This window comes from Thunnus maccoyii, chromosome 14 (genome assembly GCF_910596095.1).
Source record: "Thunnus maccoyii chromosome 14, fThuMac1.1, whole genome shotgun sequence".
In the NCBI taxonomy this organism is placed as follows: Eukaryota; Metazoa; Chordata; class Actinopteri; order Scombriformes; family Scombridae; genus Thunnus; species Thunnus maccoyii.
Genome location: NC_056546.1, coordinates 31,370,585 through 31,388,199, shown reverse-complemented (window position 1 = coordinate 31,388,199; position 17,615 = coordinate 31,370,585). Strand labels below are relative to the sequence as shown.

The window sequence follows — 17,615 nt, the reverse complement described above, 5'->3', positions numbered from 1 at the left end:
TTCATAGCACCACCTACTGACAACAGGAAGTCAGCAGTATACGACCAACATCATCCAATTTACATGGAATTGACATGGTGTGATCTAAACATGATATACATCAACATGGCATATAATTAGTGTGCGTTCTCTAGCGCCACATAGTGGAAACAGACAGGAAATGATATTCAAGTTGTTCATGCAATGTCCGATAAGAACCCAGTCCTGAATATATCTCCATGCCCGCAATAAAAGCCGCTCTGCTCGCCCCGACGTGCTTAACGGTGCGAGGGCCTGATCATCACTGCTTGCAGCTTTAATTAGGGCCCGAGCACCTACTCGTGCGAAGAAAAAGTTTCTTTGATGTTCGTGAAATTAGGTGGGATCATTGCTCTCAGCATTATAGCTTGAACTTTTGGCAGTTTTGAGGTGCTAGGAATGCTCAAAAACTCACGAAACATTCAGCAGAAGTGGCGAAACTTGACATTAGATATGGGCCTTTGGCTTGGGTGTTCCAAAATGGCTTAAGGGCACTCCCTAGAAAATTTCAAATTAAAAGCCCTCACCTTTAAATATGACATTGGTGAACAAAATTTGGTAGGCACATGTATCATATCCAGACACACAGAAACACCTCTTGGAGCCATACCCTAAGTCTAAAAGGAAGTCTGCCATTTTGAATATACTGTGCATTTTTGCACAGTTTTTGCCATTTGCAGGCATTGTATTTTAACAAACTCCTCCTAGAGATTTAACCTGACCAACTTCAAATTTGGTCAGTGTCATCTAAAGGCCTTTGCAATGAAAATTTTTCAAAATCTTGAGTTTTCATCAAACACCCTTGACATGATGATGCGGCAAACTTTGTTGTTTCACCATAAAGCAAGAAGTTGTTGTAACTTGTATGTACATCAGCACCAAATTTCTCATGCTTGATTAGAGTCCCAGCCTGAATGCATCTACATGTCAATATTGAGTCATAGTACCACATACTGAAAACAGGAAATCAGCCTTATCATCTGATTTACATGGAATTTATATGGTGTGGTCTACACAATATACAGCATCATGTTGGATAACTAGTGTGTGTTCTCTTGCGCCACATAGTGGGCACAGGAAGTGATGTTTATCTCCTTCGTTGACGTCCGATAAGAATTCAGGCCTGAACACATCTACATACCCGCAATAAAACCCTTCGACTGCAACGCAACCCAACATGGAAAAAGGTGTGAGGGCCTGATCATAGCTGCTTGCAGCTTCAATTTATCAATGTAATCCGCGCAAAAGATGGACAAACTCCAAATGGTGAAAAATATTTCCGTAATTTGTGTGATTTGTGTCACAACAAAGTAAACAATAGCATAATATGAAACGATAGACGTTTTTCTCTCGTCACCAATATATCAGTTTGCTGCTGTGACTGTTTGACCTTGGCAAAAGCAGAGTGCCTCTGTTTTATCATATTCATAATTGAAAGATTAAACCATGGTTGGATCTTATTCTAATTTGTTGTAGAAGAGCCACTGTATCCAAAACCTGATCACCTGTCATCTCATTCTAACAGACAAACAATAATCAAACCTGTTAACAAGGGCTAAAGCCACATGTCCTGCTGTTTTAGGATCTTAAATTAAACTTCAAAGATTGGCCAGTGAGTGTACACTCATACACACGTGGCAGAAATTATTGGTAACCTTTGCATTTTATTAAAATAAAGCAATATTCGCTCTGAACTTTGTTGAAATTAAAAGATAATTTATTATCAATGCATGTCTATGTTTGGTTTGCAGTGGAACAAAACAAAAAAGTTGTAAAAATAACTGAATTCACGCTTATTCTACAAAGACATTTTAAAATATGCCTGGACAAAATTATTGGTACCCTTTAGAAGTTGTAAAAAATTAATTGATTTGTAGTGATACTTTAAGCAGAATATTGTGTTTTAATTAGTATCAAGTGTTTTTTTTTAATCTTACAGTCACTCTTACAGCCAGTTTAAAAGGAGAAAATTACTCACTCTGCTCTTTTGTGCCACTGTGTGCATCATGTAAAACAGAAGGAAAACTAGAGAGTGGTCTGAAGACATTCGAAAAAAGGTAATAGCCAAGCATGGTCAACGTAAAGGTTACGAGACCATCTCCAAAGAACTTGATGTTCCTGTGACCACTGTTGCCAATATTATTAAGAAGTTTAAGGCCCATGGAACTGTAGCCAACATCTATGGACGTGGTCGCAAGAGGAAAATTGGCCCGAGATTGAACAGAAGGAATGCTCGAATGGTCTAGAAAGAACCAAGGAAAACTTCAATACAGAACCAAGCTGATCTTAAAGTTCAAGGTACAATAGTTTCAAGTTGCACCATCCGTCGCTGTCTAAATGAAAATGGGCTCCATGGTAGAAGACCCAGGAAGACCCCACTTCTAAGAGGGAGACACAAAAAAGCCAGACTGGACTTTGCCAAAATGCATCTTGACAAACCACAGTCCTGGGAGAATGTGCTTTGGAAAGAAACAAAAAAGCTTTATGGTAAATCACACCAATCCTATGTTTATTGAAAAAAAAAAAAAAAGATCTAGTGCAAAGCAGCGGTGCGCACAGCTCCAAATCTTAGGTAGAGTGTCAGGTGCAGGGTTGTGATGAAGATGGAACAAACAAAACAAAACACCAGCACTCACTGATCCATCTTCTTATGTTTTTTAATTGTGGACAGAAACGACAGAAACGACAGACACGCATTTCAGCCTGAAGCAATCATCAGCATAAAAAAACAAAAGAAATCTATAGACAAATAGGTGAGATTCAAAAGCCAATCAGCGACAAGAATACATAATTATATAATAGGATCCATCTGTAAAAGGACAACCCCAATGTAGCCTCTTAAAATGAAAGAGGAGTGACCTCAGTAATCAATGGAAATAATAACCAAACGTGATTAGAAATAGTTTGGATAAAGACTAACAGAAATATTCTATTAGTCCCTAAACCTCCCTCTAAGAGGGACTAAAAAATTGTGATGGCTGATACATTTTCTCCATTATCCAAAGAGATCAAAAAGTGTGTTATTGAACACTGGCACGTTTTACATCTAGTGATCCTTTAATAGGTCATTCTTTCAAAGATTTGCCAATTTTTGCTAATAAGCGGGCTAGGAATTTAAGGGACACCTTAGTGAGGGCTGATTGTTATGTGCCTCCTCCACATTATTTATCTAACCCAGCAGCAACCCATGTTTAAACTGTGCCCAGTGTAATGCTATGATTAGAGGTGATGTTTTTTTACATCCCCACAAACGCAATAAGTTCAACATTAAGAGTAGGATCTCCTGCAGAACCAAATATGTTGCATATCTCTTGAAATGCCCTTGTGGGTTAACATATATAGGTAAAACTAAATGGGGGTTAAAAACTAGGATTTCTGAACATAAAAGTAGTTTAAGGAAAAAAGATGAAAAATCCCTGGTGGCTAGACACTTCCATTCAGCTGGCCATGATGTCTCTCTTAAATTTTTAGGGACAGAAATGGTACATCCTTTTAAAAGAGGGGGGTGATAAGGACATATTTCTGTTACAGAGAGAAGCATTGGATCACACATTACAAACTGAAAGCCCAAAAGGTTCAAACAAAGAACTGCTTTTGGGCTGTTGTTTTATGATCAACTTTTCATAATCTTTTGGGGTCCTTTTTACATTATGATTCCCTATTAAGATTTATATTTAGTATAAAGTGGTCGACAAGGTTGGATTATTTTCCTTTAACATGCTACTTATTCTTACCAGATCTTAGATATATTTTGTCCCAACATTTTTCTATATATATATTTTTTCTACATTTTTCTATATTTTTCTGTTTACTCTTATAAGCATTTAAACTATTTAACAGGGTCATATAGCTCTTTATTAAAATAAATTTGACATGCTAATTGCCTTTTTTATATTTGGATTCTTAACATGTATTATATGGTTATGGCTTTTTCTTGATGTTTTTTCTATGATATTTATCTATGCTCTTTTGTTAAGTACAATTTACTTGGTCCTACAAGGTCACGTAGTCCTTAATCTTTTTTTCCTTTTTTTATGTGTCCCCAGTACAGACAGAGGTGTTCAGTCATATATATTTATTGCCCTTTGGCTCATGACACTGATTATAGTTTCCACTGATTACTAAGGTCACACCTCTTACATTTTAAGAAAGAGGGGTTAGGGTTGTCCTTTCAGAGAAAGATCCTATTATATAATTATGTATTCTCGCCGCATCATTTCTTTTGTTTTTTTTTTACATTGATGATTGCCTCAGGCTGAAACGCGTTTGTTTCTGTCATTTCTGTCGACAAAAAAACATAAGAAATTAGAAGAAAAAATGAAGCCTTCAAAGACAAGAACACCATGCCTACCATGAAACATGGAGGAGGCTCAGTGATGTTTTGGGGTTGCTTTGTTGCCTCAGGCACTGGGTGCCTTAAATCTGTGCAGGGCACAATGTAATCAGAAGACTATCAAGGCATTTTGGAGCGAAATATACAGCCCAGTGTCAGAAAGCTGTGTCTTAGTCGCATGTCATACGTCTTCCAGCGGGATAATGACCCCAAACATACATCAAAAAGCACCCAAGAGTGGATGAGAAGAAAACGTTTCTGAAGTGGCCTGCTATGAATCCCACTGAACATCTGTGGAAAGAGCTGAAACTTGCAGTTGGGAGACAGCACCCATCAAACCTGAGAGAACTGGAGCAGTTTGCTCGAAAAGAGTGGGCCGAACTACCGGTGGAGAAGTGTAGAAACCTTATTCAGAGTTACAGAAGCTTCCAAAGGCTGTGCTACAAAATATTAAGTTAAGGGTACCAATATTTTTGGCCATGCCATTTTCATTTGTTTTATTGTACTAAATAATACATTAAGTTGTAAATCAAAAGCAAAGTTTCAGATGTATTCAATGTGAAATAAAGAATGATAGATGCCATATACTTCTGTCAGTTTCAACTTAATACAGGGAAAATTTAGTTTTTTTAAAGAAAGGTGGAAGAGTACCAATACTTTTGGCCATGTCTGTACTGAATACTACTACTCAATAGTCAGTCCAAGCTGTGGTTAGCTAAGTACTAGAAGAGGAAGGTAGCCCATAATTTACATCAATCTATCTCAAGTATTGTGATGCCACCAAAAAATACATGACCTTTAGTCTATTCTGTATTCTTTGATTTTGAAGTTAAGAGGGAGCTCAGCACATACCAGCAGGAAGTGGACTGTATCTCCTTTGCAAAAAGCCAGGATTGGGTTAACTGTCTTCTGGACAGGAACAAACTGCCAGGCCAGCTGTGGAACACTGGATGGATCAGACTGGTGAAAGAAAACATTGCAACAAATCAGTAATTAACATCTTACAGTAATGTACTCAATGCTCATAATTGTGTGAACATAATGCTGAATTGTTTCCATGTGACAACACTGTGATGATCACGCAGTAGACATCACAGCCTTTATCAGCCATCATATTTTTGGGCAGAAAATGTAAATCTCTGTTCTGCCAACCTAAGGAGAACTGCTGCTAACATGTAAATATATATATATATATATATATATATATATATATATATAAATGAAGATGCACTGCACCGGAGTTAGCTCAAAGCTAATTTACATCCGCAGTCCCCCACAATCAAAACATACAACAGCACAACAACAAACAGTACAAAGCAAAAAACACACCATACAAAATATAAAGCTACACACAACAGCACATCACATACACCCACAATGTCAATTAAAAATTAATAATGTAAACTTGTCAAATTAAAAGCAAGTGTACCTGTGCTAATGGGAAGACCATAGATGAAGTTTAGATTCAGTGGTCACAGAGCTGATTGGTCTTTAATAGATTTTTTTATTTGGCCTTGAATGTATTGATTGAACTACAGTTCTTCAAGTCATCAGGTAGGACATTCCACTGAGTTGCGGCTTTCACAGAGAAAGCTGATTGCCCAAATGCAGTGCGATGAAATGGTATGGTACAATCTTGTATAGAGGATATTCTGGAGGATCTAATAGAACTTACTGAGTGAGTGTACACAAAGTCACATAGTGGAGGAGGAGCCAAACCATTTAAAATTTTATAAACTATGCACTAATGAGAATAATCTAAAATTCTCAAAACTCAGTAAATTGTATTTCTCCAGTACCCTACAGTGATGGAAATGCATTGGCTTGTTGTCCAGAGCTTTTAGAGTTTGTTTGTGTAAGGACTCAAGAGGTTTTATGGCTGTTTCTCCAGCCTGCCCCCACCATGTGATGCAATAAGACATATGGGAAAGAATCATAGCATGCATATATAGGCTGCGTCCAAAGAGAGACAGTTTTAATATGTCTAAAATTTGCTAAGTTGTACTTTATGGTTTTAACCTTTTTTTTAACATGTCTCTTAAAATTCAAATTTGGATCCAGTGTCACACCAAGACATTTAAAATCAGTAACTATGTCAAATTTTTCACCTTTGATGAAAATATCAGCGTTCGGAGGTTGTACCCTAGTTTTAGAGAAAAACATAACTTTTGTCTTGTTTACATTTAGACTAAGACATGATTGATCAAGCCAATGTGTGATCCTTTCCAATGCAATTGTTTGCTTAGCAGCAGTTTACACAGCTGTTTTTGCATGTGTGTACACAACGGTGTCATCTGCATACATTTGTGGTTCTACATCATGACACTGTTGAGGGAGATCATTAATATATAGGCTAAATAACAGGGGACCTAACACTGACCCATGTGGGACACCCATTGTGCACTTCATGTTACTGGACAGTGCATCACAAACTTTAAAACATTGTATCTTATTATATAAATATGAAAACATCCATGCCAGTGCTCTAGATGAGAAGTTAAATTTAGAGAGTTTCGATATTAAAACATCATGATTGATTGTGCCGAATGCTTTACGCAGATCTAAAAATACAGCACCAACTACACCTCCTTTGTAAAGTCTTGATTTAATTTGCTCTATTAAGTGCAAGGTAGCAGTTTTGGTGGAATGATTTGCTCTCAAGACAAATTGCATACAATTTAGACCAAAATTGCTTTAATAAGAAATGTTGTCAGTTGTTTATGACAACTTTCTCTGAAACCCTTGAGAGCACTGGCAGTATACTTACTGGTCTGTAGTTACTGGCTTCAAGGCAGTCTCCAGATTTAAAAATAGGCGTGACAATGGCACATTTCCAGTCATCAGGAAAGGAGCTGTGTTTAAATTACAAGTTAATTAAATGAGAAATAGGGGGAGTTAAAATATCTTTGTGTGATTTGACAAACTGGAAAGCATCTCTACTTTTGGAGCTTTTTAAGGAGCAGGGGTCTCATTTATAAAACAGTGCGTAGGATCCATACTAAAAGTGTGTGTGCGCACAAAAGCCGAAAATGGTGTGCGCCAAAAAATAATCAGATTTATAAAATCTTGCGTACGCACCAGTGCACATGAATTTATCTTTATAAATTACAGGCCACCTGGAAATGTGCGCACAAGGATCAGCCTCATATCCTGCTCTCCACACACCCACATTCAACCATAAATGGGCAATACAAAAGCATTCATGAATACTGATGTACATGTGTCTCATTCGCTGCACCAATCACTCTCTCTGTCTTTAGACACCTGGCCAATCAGTGTTTAGAGTCACCGTATCGGACCCTCTCTCCACACTTGCATTCAGCAGCAGCAGAGGAAGGACCGCAGCAGGCATGAACGGACTTTTACCGTTTTATTTCCTCGTTTTCGAATGTCTTGAAGTTATGTGGAATTTACAGAATCCTGCCACCTGCCACCATTCATTTTAGCAGCTGCTGCACTGCTCCACACTCTTTGTGTTCTGGGTGAGACAGCGCTGATGAAATGTTGGGCAGACTTTAAGATCTGAGTTGGTTTATATCTTTTCAAATTGAAAGATGCTTATGGAATAGTTACGGCTCATTACAAGCCTAAGTACAGATAACACTGCTGGTTTGAATGCTTATGATGTGGATCTATAATTAATGTTTGCTATTAAGTGAAATTAAATGTGTGAGAGGATTATTATACAATCTGGCTTAAATTCACCACCTCACCATCTGCATCGTCAATTTCCTCTGTCTCTAAAAGGTTTGTACGCATGGGTAAGAGTTTATGTACAGGTGTGCACATTATACCGTCAAGTTTGATTTTATAAATCGCAACTTTTGCGTGGGAAGTGGCATACTCTTCTTTCAGGCCCCGTTTTGTGCGTACGCAACCGTTATAAATGAGAGCCCTGATGATTTTGTTTACTTGTAACTCATTAGTCTCTACCAGCTCGGAAAACTGGCCTGCAGCATCTATAGGAACAATTTCTAGTTTCATGGAGGCAAACAACGACAATTCCTAAACACCACTGCAGCTGATCCACTTTGTCGGACAAGGAAGTTGTACACAGAACACTGACTTTAGAGAGGGCTCTGCCTTATTACCTGGTTGCTGGAGCAGCCGGCTGCTCCAGCAACTTTTTTTAAGAGCAGACTGGACACTACAGTCACTCACTACCGCCCTGAAGTACAAAGTGGTATTATGAGACAGTCCAGGCCGGATAGGGCTGGGACTAGCTAGTTAGCATGCTAAGTTCAGTAGATAGATAGATTACAACTTTATTTATTATTTTAATTGAAATAACCTCTATGTCTTATTGAGCAAATTTTCAGTAGCTTCTATGTTATGTCACCCAATGATTCAAAACGTATTCTAAAATGTGTATTCACGTAGCCCATAAGGGGCACACCTCTTTATATTGGATATTAGTAGTTTGTCTATTTATTAACACTATTATTTTCAGAAATACTGTGTTTTTCTCAATAGCTTCCATGTTATGTTAGCCAGTGGTTCAAAATCTATTCTAAAATGTGTTATCACATGACCCACAGGAACACCCATTCATATTGGATATTAGTATTTTGTCAATTTATTAACAATATTCTTCCATAAATATTATTTGTTTTCAATAGCTTCCATGTTTTATCACCCATCTATTCTAAAATGTGTAATCATATGTCCCACAGAGGGCACACTATATATATTTGGAAGGTCCCAAATATATATAGTGTGCCCTCTTTCTTCCAAGAAAAACACCTTTCCACTTCCATGGTGGAAAAATAGGATTTTCTCATCAATATAACTCAAAATGATCAAAAACGGGGGTTTTGGGAAGTGTTTCAGAAAAGTCCATTTCCAATTTCCATTTTCTTCATATTTCTCCTGTTTTCCATCTCTGCTGTAAAAACAGTGTTTTTGGAGCTTCTCACGGGAAAAATGCCTATCTACTTCCATACTGCTACATTTCCCTTCTAAAAGTTTTTCACAATAAAAGCCTTCTGTTAGTTTGTCAGTGGTAAGCTTTTAATATGAAGCAGCAGGAAATATGTTTTCATCAGCAGTAACTTAAAATGGCTCAAATACTGCTGAAAGTAATCAGGAAATGCAAAAAAAAGCAGATATCAGAAAGTACAAACAGACACAGGAGAGATCCTAAACTTCAGACCACAGAGATTCAGTTAAAAGCTACAAAAATACTGAGAGCTGATCACAGAGAGACTTTTAAAAACAGCTTTCTCTCTGGTCTGTACAGACATGAGATGAGTCTGCACAACACAGCCTGTTCACAAATTGTTCATGGCTAACCAACAGCTACAACATAGGTTAAGTCGACTGCATAGCTAACATTAGTTCACTGTAATGTTAGTCATGGTAATGGGGACACTTCACCCCTTATGAGTGGGATGGGATGTTTTACCAATAAAGATAAAATAACTCATATGAGTGGGACATTTGGATACTTGCTAAGGGAATAGGATAATTTTGTACATTTAATGATAGCTATACACAACAGAATAAGCACCTTGGATACATTTTGATTTTGGCAATCTAAATTTATATGGCTATTATTCATATTTATGATATAGAAACGGATGCTATTTACTGAATATTGCAATTATAGTGCAATGTTTATTCTTAATCAATCTTTCAGTTGACAGTTGAACCATTTGTACTTTGACAATGATTCTCAAATCTTTTCATGTCTTTCAAGGACACCCAAATTAATATTTAAAGGGGACGTATTATGCTTTTCCTTATTTTCAGACATATATATAATGCCACAATGTCGGATGTTCATGTTAAAAGTGGCCGACGTGTCAAATAACGAGGTAAATATATACAGCAGTAATCTCTGAGCAAAAAGCAGCAGCTTTAGACTGCTCTGAACGCTCGGTTTTCAACAGTTTTTTCTACTTTTGGCCCGAGCTGACGTCAATTTATGACGGATTTCTTCATATGGACATCTGCTACATGCATAACGAGTTCGCTGCTCCGCTCTGGGAGTAGTAACGCCAAGCCACCAAGCCACCACACCATTACACAGCACAGCAAAGTAAAATCAGTAGTTTACCTGAGGTGTGCTGGTTGTCTGCAGCTTTACATAAAATATTTCACTGTGGCTGTTTCTGCTTGTACTCTTCCTCCCTGTGTTATTTCTAACTGATCTGCTGAACAAATACCTCCATAATCTTTGTTCCCTTGAAACTAAACTTTGTGCATATAAAAGAGTCAAAACAAGTGCTGTGGCGGAAAAGCAGTTCATATAAAAAGTAAATCAAAGCAAACTATTTATATTCACATAATTTCCATGTTGTGACTTTATATAATCCACTAAAGCATCATATCATCATTTTTGGAATTTCATTGGCAATTTAAAGTGCCAGTCATGGGCAGAATCTGTTCCTATTGGCTTGGTCTTTACACCAAAGAAAAGGGGCAGGCACCTTCTTTCAGCGCTGACTTGTTGGCTATTGTAGGCTGTGGGCAGGACATGGAAGCTCCTATTGGGTCAAGTGAGGTGTCAATTGAAACGTCAGAGTGCAGTTGCCATTTTGATACCAAGATGTGGCTAATGTTTACATGCTGGTGCAAGTTATGATGGAAAATACGTGGGAAGATAAGGACATCTGCTGGCAAATTTGTAATGATGCAGCAGCCGTTCATGGATATTTACCAATGTAATAATATGTTTTGGACTAAATATTTTAGTGGATTGGATCGACTGGACCTTTGCCAATGTAACACGACCGTTTTTGTTGGGATTGTATCAGTCAGTGAAGTCATGAGGCTTCATATGTGAGTTGCCTGAATTTTGTAATTGTTTGTTTATTGGCCAGTTGTCTGACAGAGGCATTGACTGTACCTGTTGTGATTGTATCATGAAATGGTTTGCATCAATCGAATCACAAGAATCTTACCTTTCCAAAGATGTGTCGCATGAGTACCCGCTTAAAGACAGGAGTTGTGTACATAGCATAGTTGTGTACTTAACAGTACAGAACCTTAAGGGGTTAAAGAAAACATTTTAATCTAATGTTCAAAGAACATTTTAAGGATGTTTATAATTTCAAATAATGTTCCTATAAGGTTAAATGTTAACTAAGACATAATGTTTTGGGGACGTTGTTGACGTAGAAGATTATATAATGTTCTTTTATAAAACATTCCCGCAAGGTTACATAATAACAAAGGAAGAACATTCTTAATGCAAAATTCAGAAAATGTTTTGAGGATGTTATTGAGGCCTGCGATGACGGAACGTCTTTTATAAAACGTTCCTGCAATGTGATATCTTAAAGTCACAACATTTTGCCTGCAACATTCTAAGGATGTTTTGGGGAAGTTGTTGAGGTAACAGATTATAGAACGTCCTTTTATAAAATATTCCTACAATATTACATGATAACAAAGGAAGAACGTAAAACATAGATTCTTAGATATATACAAACATGCAAATATCAATCAAATATCAAATCAGTTCACATCAGACGTGTATCCTCATCATCAGTCCAAAAGTTCAGGTGTGTGTCCTCATCTTACATACTGTATAGGGGTGATTTTGTGCACGGTGTCTTTGAGACTTGACGAAGATCTCTTTTGGCATCAAAATATTGTTTGCACAATGAAAGTGTGCAGGTTTTTTCATGGTTTCTTGATTACTTCTTGATTCTTGATCAGCGCAGCACCTCACTTATGGGATGCATGTGTGCTTATCTTCACCCACTAGGTTACTTTTATAAAACATTCCCACAATGTTACATGATAATGAAGAAACAGTATACAGAAGACTGAACAGTCTCTCCAATTGAGACTAGACAGCTCAACAATGTGGTAAACGTGTGTAATTGAGTTTACAAGTGAATCAAAGTACAGAAGTAATAATAAGTAAGTAATAAGTAATAATTTGATCAGCTGTGTGACCACTGAGTCTAAACTCCATCTATGGTCTTGATTTAAATTTGACAAGTTCTAACTGACATTGTGGGTGTATGTGATGTGCTGTGTGTAGTTTTGTATGTTGTATGGTGTGTTCTGTGTGTTTTTGGGTTTTTTTTGCTTTGTACTGTTTGTTGTTGTGCTGTTGTATGTTTTTTGTTGGGGACTACAGATGCAAACTAGCTTCAAGCTAACTCTAGTGCAGTGCATCTTTTATGTTTCAAACTGCACACTGTCCCAGTCAATAAATCAATTTAATAATTCCAGGGGATTTAGTAGACTCATTTTTAGATTTAATCTTTTTTGCTCCCTTGAGCCCTAGCGGTTCCCTAGTAAGTATTGTGCACAATATTAGAATGAGTGCACTAGAGATGTGTGCAGGAAGTAATGCGGCAACCCCACTAGGCAGTGCGTCCAGCAGCTCTTTACGCACATTCCATGTGGTTGGTTTATGTTAGGTGTTAGGTGCAAACTGGTGACTATAAGCCCACCAGCTGGCCCACATTCATAGAACACAACTTTTTTCTTAGGACTATAGCATTGAGTTAACCCAAATGATAAAAATAAATAAATAAATAAATAAAAATTCTTGTTTGGTTGAATTTACAACACGCGCAAGCACACACACACACAAACGAGCACCTGACATCCATGAACGTTGTTTTTTGGGCTAAATCTGGTGGGCCCATCGTGGCCTTCATTTAGCCCAAAAATAGTTGTTGAAAATTGGGCTGTAATCTGTCTGATTTGGTCCAAATTTAGCCAAAGATGGACGTCTGTTTCGGACCACATATAGCCCTAATTCAGCCAGGAAAATAATATCACATTGCTGCAAGTGGGGACTTATATCTCAATGAAAACATGTGTTGTGTTGTTTACACTACATCCAAATTAGTCTTTCTTTTTTGAACATTTCTGAACATAATCTCTGCTGTTAAAAAATTTATATTTATTATATTTGTATGAATATAAATATGTTTCAAATATATAACTTGTGACGTTACTCTGTTTAATATAAAATTTAATATACATTTATCAAATTTATCTACAGTCTATGGTTAACTGTGATAATGCTAATTTTCACTACCGAAAAACAGGCTTAAAACCATTATACACCATGTACGTACCGGAAAAACTGAACATCTGACTGCTTAGAGGGTCTTTTAGTACAACCAAATGCTGAACAAGACTTTTTTTAGGCAACCAAAATGTTACAATTAACTTTCATAAACTGAAAATACACTGTGAAATGGCAACAGCTATGCCTATACTCTGTGAATCTGGGGTTACACCATGGTTATGTTACCTAACCAACGATGTTGCTGTGGTAGCAACTTGTCAATCACAATGTAGCCACGCCCTAAAGCATACCCTTCTTTATCGTCAAGCTTAACTAACATGGGACCATAATTTACAAAATAAACATTGTGTTGTATTGAAGAAGACTTGAAACTAGTGATTGAGACCATTAACGCATTAGGAAAGTGTTTATTAAGGTAATAAATCAAGTGAGAAGTAGGGTCATTTTCCCATCAACTTCTGTACCATCAGACTTCTTTTTGGAACCAGTGGAGTTGCCCCCTGATGGCCATTAGAGAGGGAATGCAGGTTTAAGGCACTTCTGCACTGGCTTCACTTTTCAGACCTGGAACTACTCGCTTGGTGATGACAGAGCATCTGAGAGGCGTAATAAGTTAAAGAGGTGCAACAGGATTATCTTATCTGCATATCCACCTTGACTTTTTAAGTATAAAACTGGAATTTGGATGAAAAAGCAGCACACTGAAAAATATCACTAGGATCATTCTGAACATGTATTTAGATCTATGAACTTATTTATATTAAGAAATCCTCCTGATTTACAAGTTCTTTCTCCAAATGAGACTAAAAGCATGTGTTTGTTTCTGTTTGTCTCACAGTGCTCATGTAGTATAGTATTGTTTGATGAAAGTTTGAAGTTAAAATTGATTGTCTGAAACAGCTTAGAATTTTGAATTTCTCCCCCGAGAAGGACATGTCATTCATTGCCTCATGGTGTCCCTCGTGGAGTTTGTATGCATGACACAAAACTAATTGTGCGGGCAAAGGCACTTTACCAAAGAACAGCACAACATTACAAATTGGAGGTCCTTGCAGTTCAGTATACAGTACCTACTGACAACTATCTCAGTTTTCATGTGGCCTTGCACATTCTGTTGAGTTTAAGCTTAATGCTTTTGTGCTCAATGTAGTCCTGCAACATAATACTTGGTGACATTACAAGGTTGTGCTACAGGATCAGCATATTAGCACTTCAGTTCTCAGTTTTTAAGTATAAAACTGTAGTACTGGATGAAACAATAGATATTGAAAAGAAAATTGGATTATATGCGTCCATATTGGCTTATTTTTTGTCAAATATTTCTTATAATTTTTGGCAAATATTTTGTACATTGTATTTATACATTGTTATCTTATGTAGGGTTATATTCCTTTCGAAATAGTGAGGATATTCACACCTTTTGAAATACACCTTGTTTCTATGGATATTTGATGCCTCTTTAGCTTAATTGAGACAGAACTCACCTGTCACACAAATGATTGGTGGTTCAATTCCACCTTGGTAAGGTTTGCAAATCAGATGCTGGTCAAATTTTTAAATATGCATATAATATAAATATAATTATTAATTTTTCTATTGGTGTCAACTATATATTTAACAGTAATATTTAAAATGACTTAATTTTGTGTGGTCTCACACACTATCTTATACCCTATATGTTAGTTTCAGAGCATAAAAGGCATTCTTCAAAAGGCCAAATGCTAGCTAAAAGAACTTCTTTGCCTGACTCCTCTCACTCTCCCATGTCTCACTGTCTTCATGGAGTGCATTGTTCTCAGTAAACAAATGGATAGTAGTCCAGACTACATGCCAGATGCTATGTGAATTCTGGACATGCAGTGGTATAATGGTAGTTTCTGCTTTCTTACTATCTCACTGTCACCTGTTTGCTAGAGCAATACAATGGTAAATGGATTCATTTAAATATAGCTTTTATCTAACTGCCTTCTCAATTGCCTTTCCTTGGTGAAGCTGCTGGTCCAAATTGCATCTGGGTGCTTGGACCCCGTTATATTTGTCTGCAAGTCTAGTTCTATTCTTCATTACTTCAGGAGTGTTGGGGGATTGTTCGGGTCACTAGATCTAATGACAGAGGGTGTCATATGCTGTAAGGATTCTGAAGCCCGCTGAGGCAAATTTGTGATTTTGGGATATACAAACAAAACTGACTGACTTGATCAAGCTGTTACCAAAGCTGAGCTGACATTGCATTTGGATACATGATACTGTTTTAGACATGTAAAATAAGTGGCAAGAGTGTGGAAACTGGCCCAATTCATTAACTGATTCTTGTCAAAACAATGAATTAGCCTGTGTTGTTTATGTATTGGAGGGCATTGCTTTGCACTAGATGGTAAAATCACTGCAGGGCCTCCATTATCCTCCTCAGACCTCAGCTGGAAGTAATATATTTATAAATTTCCTGGCCAAATCACAATGGAAAGAACTGAGCATACATATGGACACTGAATTTCTATTCACTTTTTGATACTTTTTTCTACCTTTAAAAATGCTCATCAGTTTATCTAGGTAAACCCTTCCTTAGTGTGAATTTCAGAAATCACTCTAAACTCTGCACAGAATGAAGTGATAACACAGTTATACCTGGTATGGGATCAATGAACACAGGCCAACATGCATTCATTAACAACAAAATGAACAAGCAGAAACGAACAAAACCGAAATGCAGACCTTGCTGTAGGGAAAAGTCATCCAGACTTTCAGGGAGGGCTTCAGTCCAATGACCAGAATCTGGTGAAGGAAATAAAAACATAAACTTTACACAAAACTGAATGAAGAAGCAGAGGATGGAGGGTGCACTGTGAATAGAGCTGCGTGTGTTTGTATACCTTAGTGAGAGAGGCCATAGCCAGCAGAGAGTAGTGTGTGACTGGATGGTCTCTGATGTCTGGAGGAGTACGCAAAGGTTCAATACAGCAGACTTCCCCTTTAGAACCACTGAAGAGACATCGAGAGTCACAGGACCGCATCCCCATCACCCTCCTGAAGATGAAACAAGAACAGAAAGAGAATAAGGAGAGGACAAGTAAGGAAAAAAAGCTGCGCACCAGGATAACACCTCATTCTCATGGTCAGAATGGCTTTTACCATGGTACTGTAGTTGTTGCTTAGAGAGATAGAATTTATCAACAACACTGGCATGGCAGAGCAGAGCGAGATAATTAACATATTAGTCTGACTAAGCATTTAGTGCCAACTTTCAGAACTTAAAAAATTTTTCAAATGTGTTTAGGACAGGGAGATAATTTGAAGTGAATAGACTTTCAGTGGAACTGTAAGAAATTGTGAAACAGCCATATTGTGTCAGTTTTACAAAATTCAGTTGTCCAAATTCAAGGTTAACTTCACAATTGTTCATGTTTGAAAATAATACCCACATATCCATATGTACATTGAAACAGTTTTTGTTTGTTTCCTGTAATCATGTCTACAGTTCATATTGGCCATTAAAAGATCACTTCATAATGGGTTTCTAAAGGAAGAGATGGAGGACAAATCCACAGTCCTTGCCTTGTACAAAAATGCGTTCTAAAGTTCAGCTTAATATGAGGCTTCAGCAGTCTGTTAGACAAATCAAGTGTCTTGTAAATTTACAATCTTTTTAAAACAATTTCCTCATTGTGAGTTTCCTTGCTGAGCTGCCATGGAGAGACAGTAACACATGGAGGGAATTTCATACAAGTAAGAATAAACTAAGAATAAGGAGGATACGCAAGATGTCTGAGGCCTCATATTGACTTCAGATAAACTTTGGAATGTAGTTTTAGAAATGATTATGGCAAGAAAAACCTGTTTCGATGTACACATGGGCACCTGAAAATTGTTTCAAGACAGACTTGACAGACTTTTAAAGCACTATAATGATACTAAACTGTCATAGCATCGAAGTTGCATAATTCACAAAACAAAAGAAGGACACTATACTGTAAGAGGTAGGTAAGAAACAAAATACAATAAGCTATTAAGACCAAAATAAAAATGAATATAAATAAGAAACACTAACAAACAAACTAAGATCCAACAATACAGACACTAAATTAAAACTAGGACCATAAATATATACAACACAAGAAGTGGATAATAATTTTCATTATATATTTTTTTTATATATAAACAACCATCCCATACACACACACGCATTAAATAATCATAAGTTTGAGAAATCAAGGCTCTATTTTAGGTCCTCTTTTATTTCTTTTCATATACTGTGTATCAGTG

The 17,615-nt window shown here is 37.0% G+C and overlaps 1 protein-coding gene across 1 annotated transcript in view; it reads right to left on the bottom strand.

Annotated features, from left to right (window-relative positions):
• vps8 (VPS8 subunit of CORVET complex) overlaps window positions 1-17,615 on the bottom strand; it is a 176,318-nt gene that overhangs the window by 130,694 nt on the left and 28,009 nt on the right. Inside the window, exons 10-12 of the mRNA XM_042434438.1 lie at window positions 16,226-16,379; window positions 16,068-16,127; window positions 5,204-5,311 (exon numbers count right to left, since the gene is read on the bottom strand). Coding sequence (XP_042290372.1) covers window positions 5,204-5,311; window positions 16,068-16,127; window positions 16,226-16,379 — 322 coding nt within the window. The remainder of the gene's footprint in view (window positions 1-5,203; window positions 5,312-16,067; window positions 16,128-16,225; window positions 16,380-17,615) is intronic.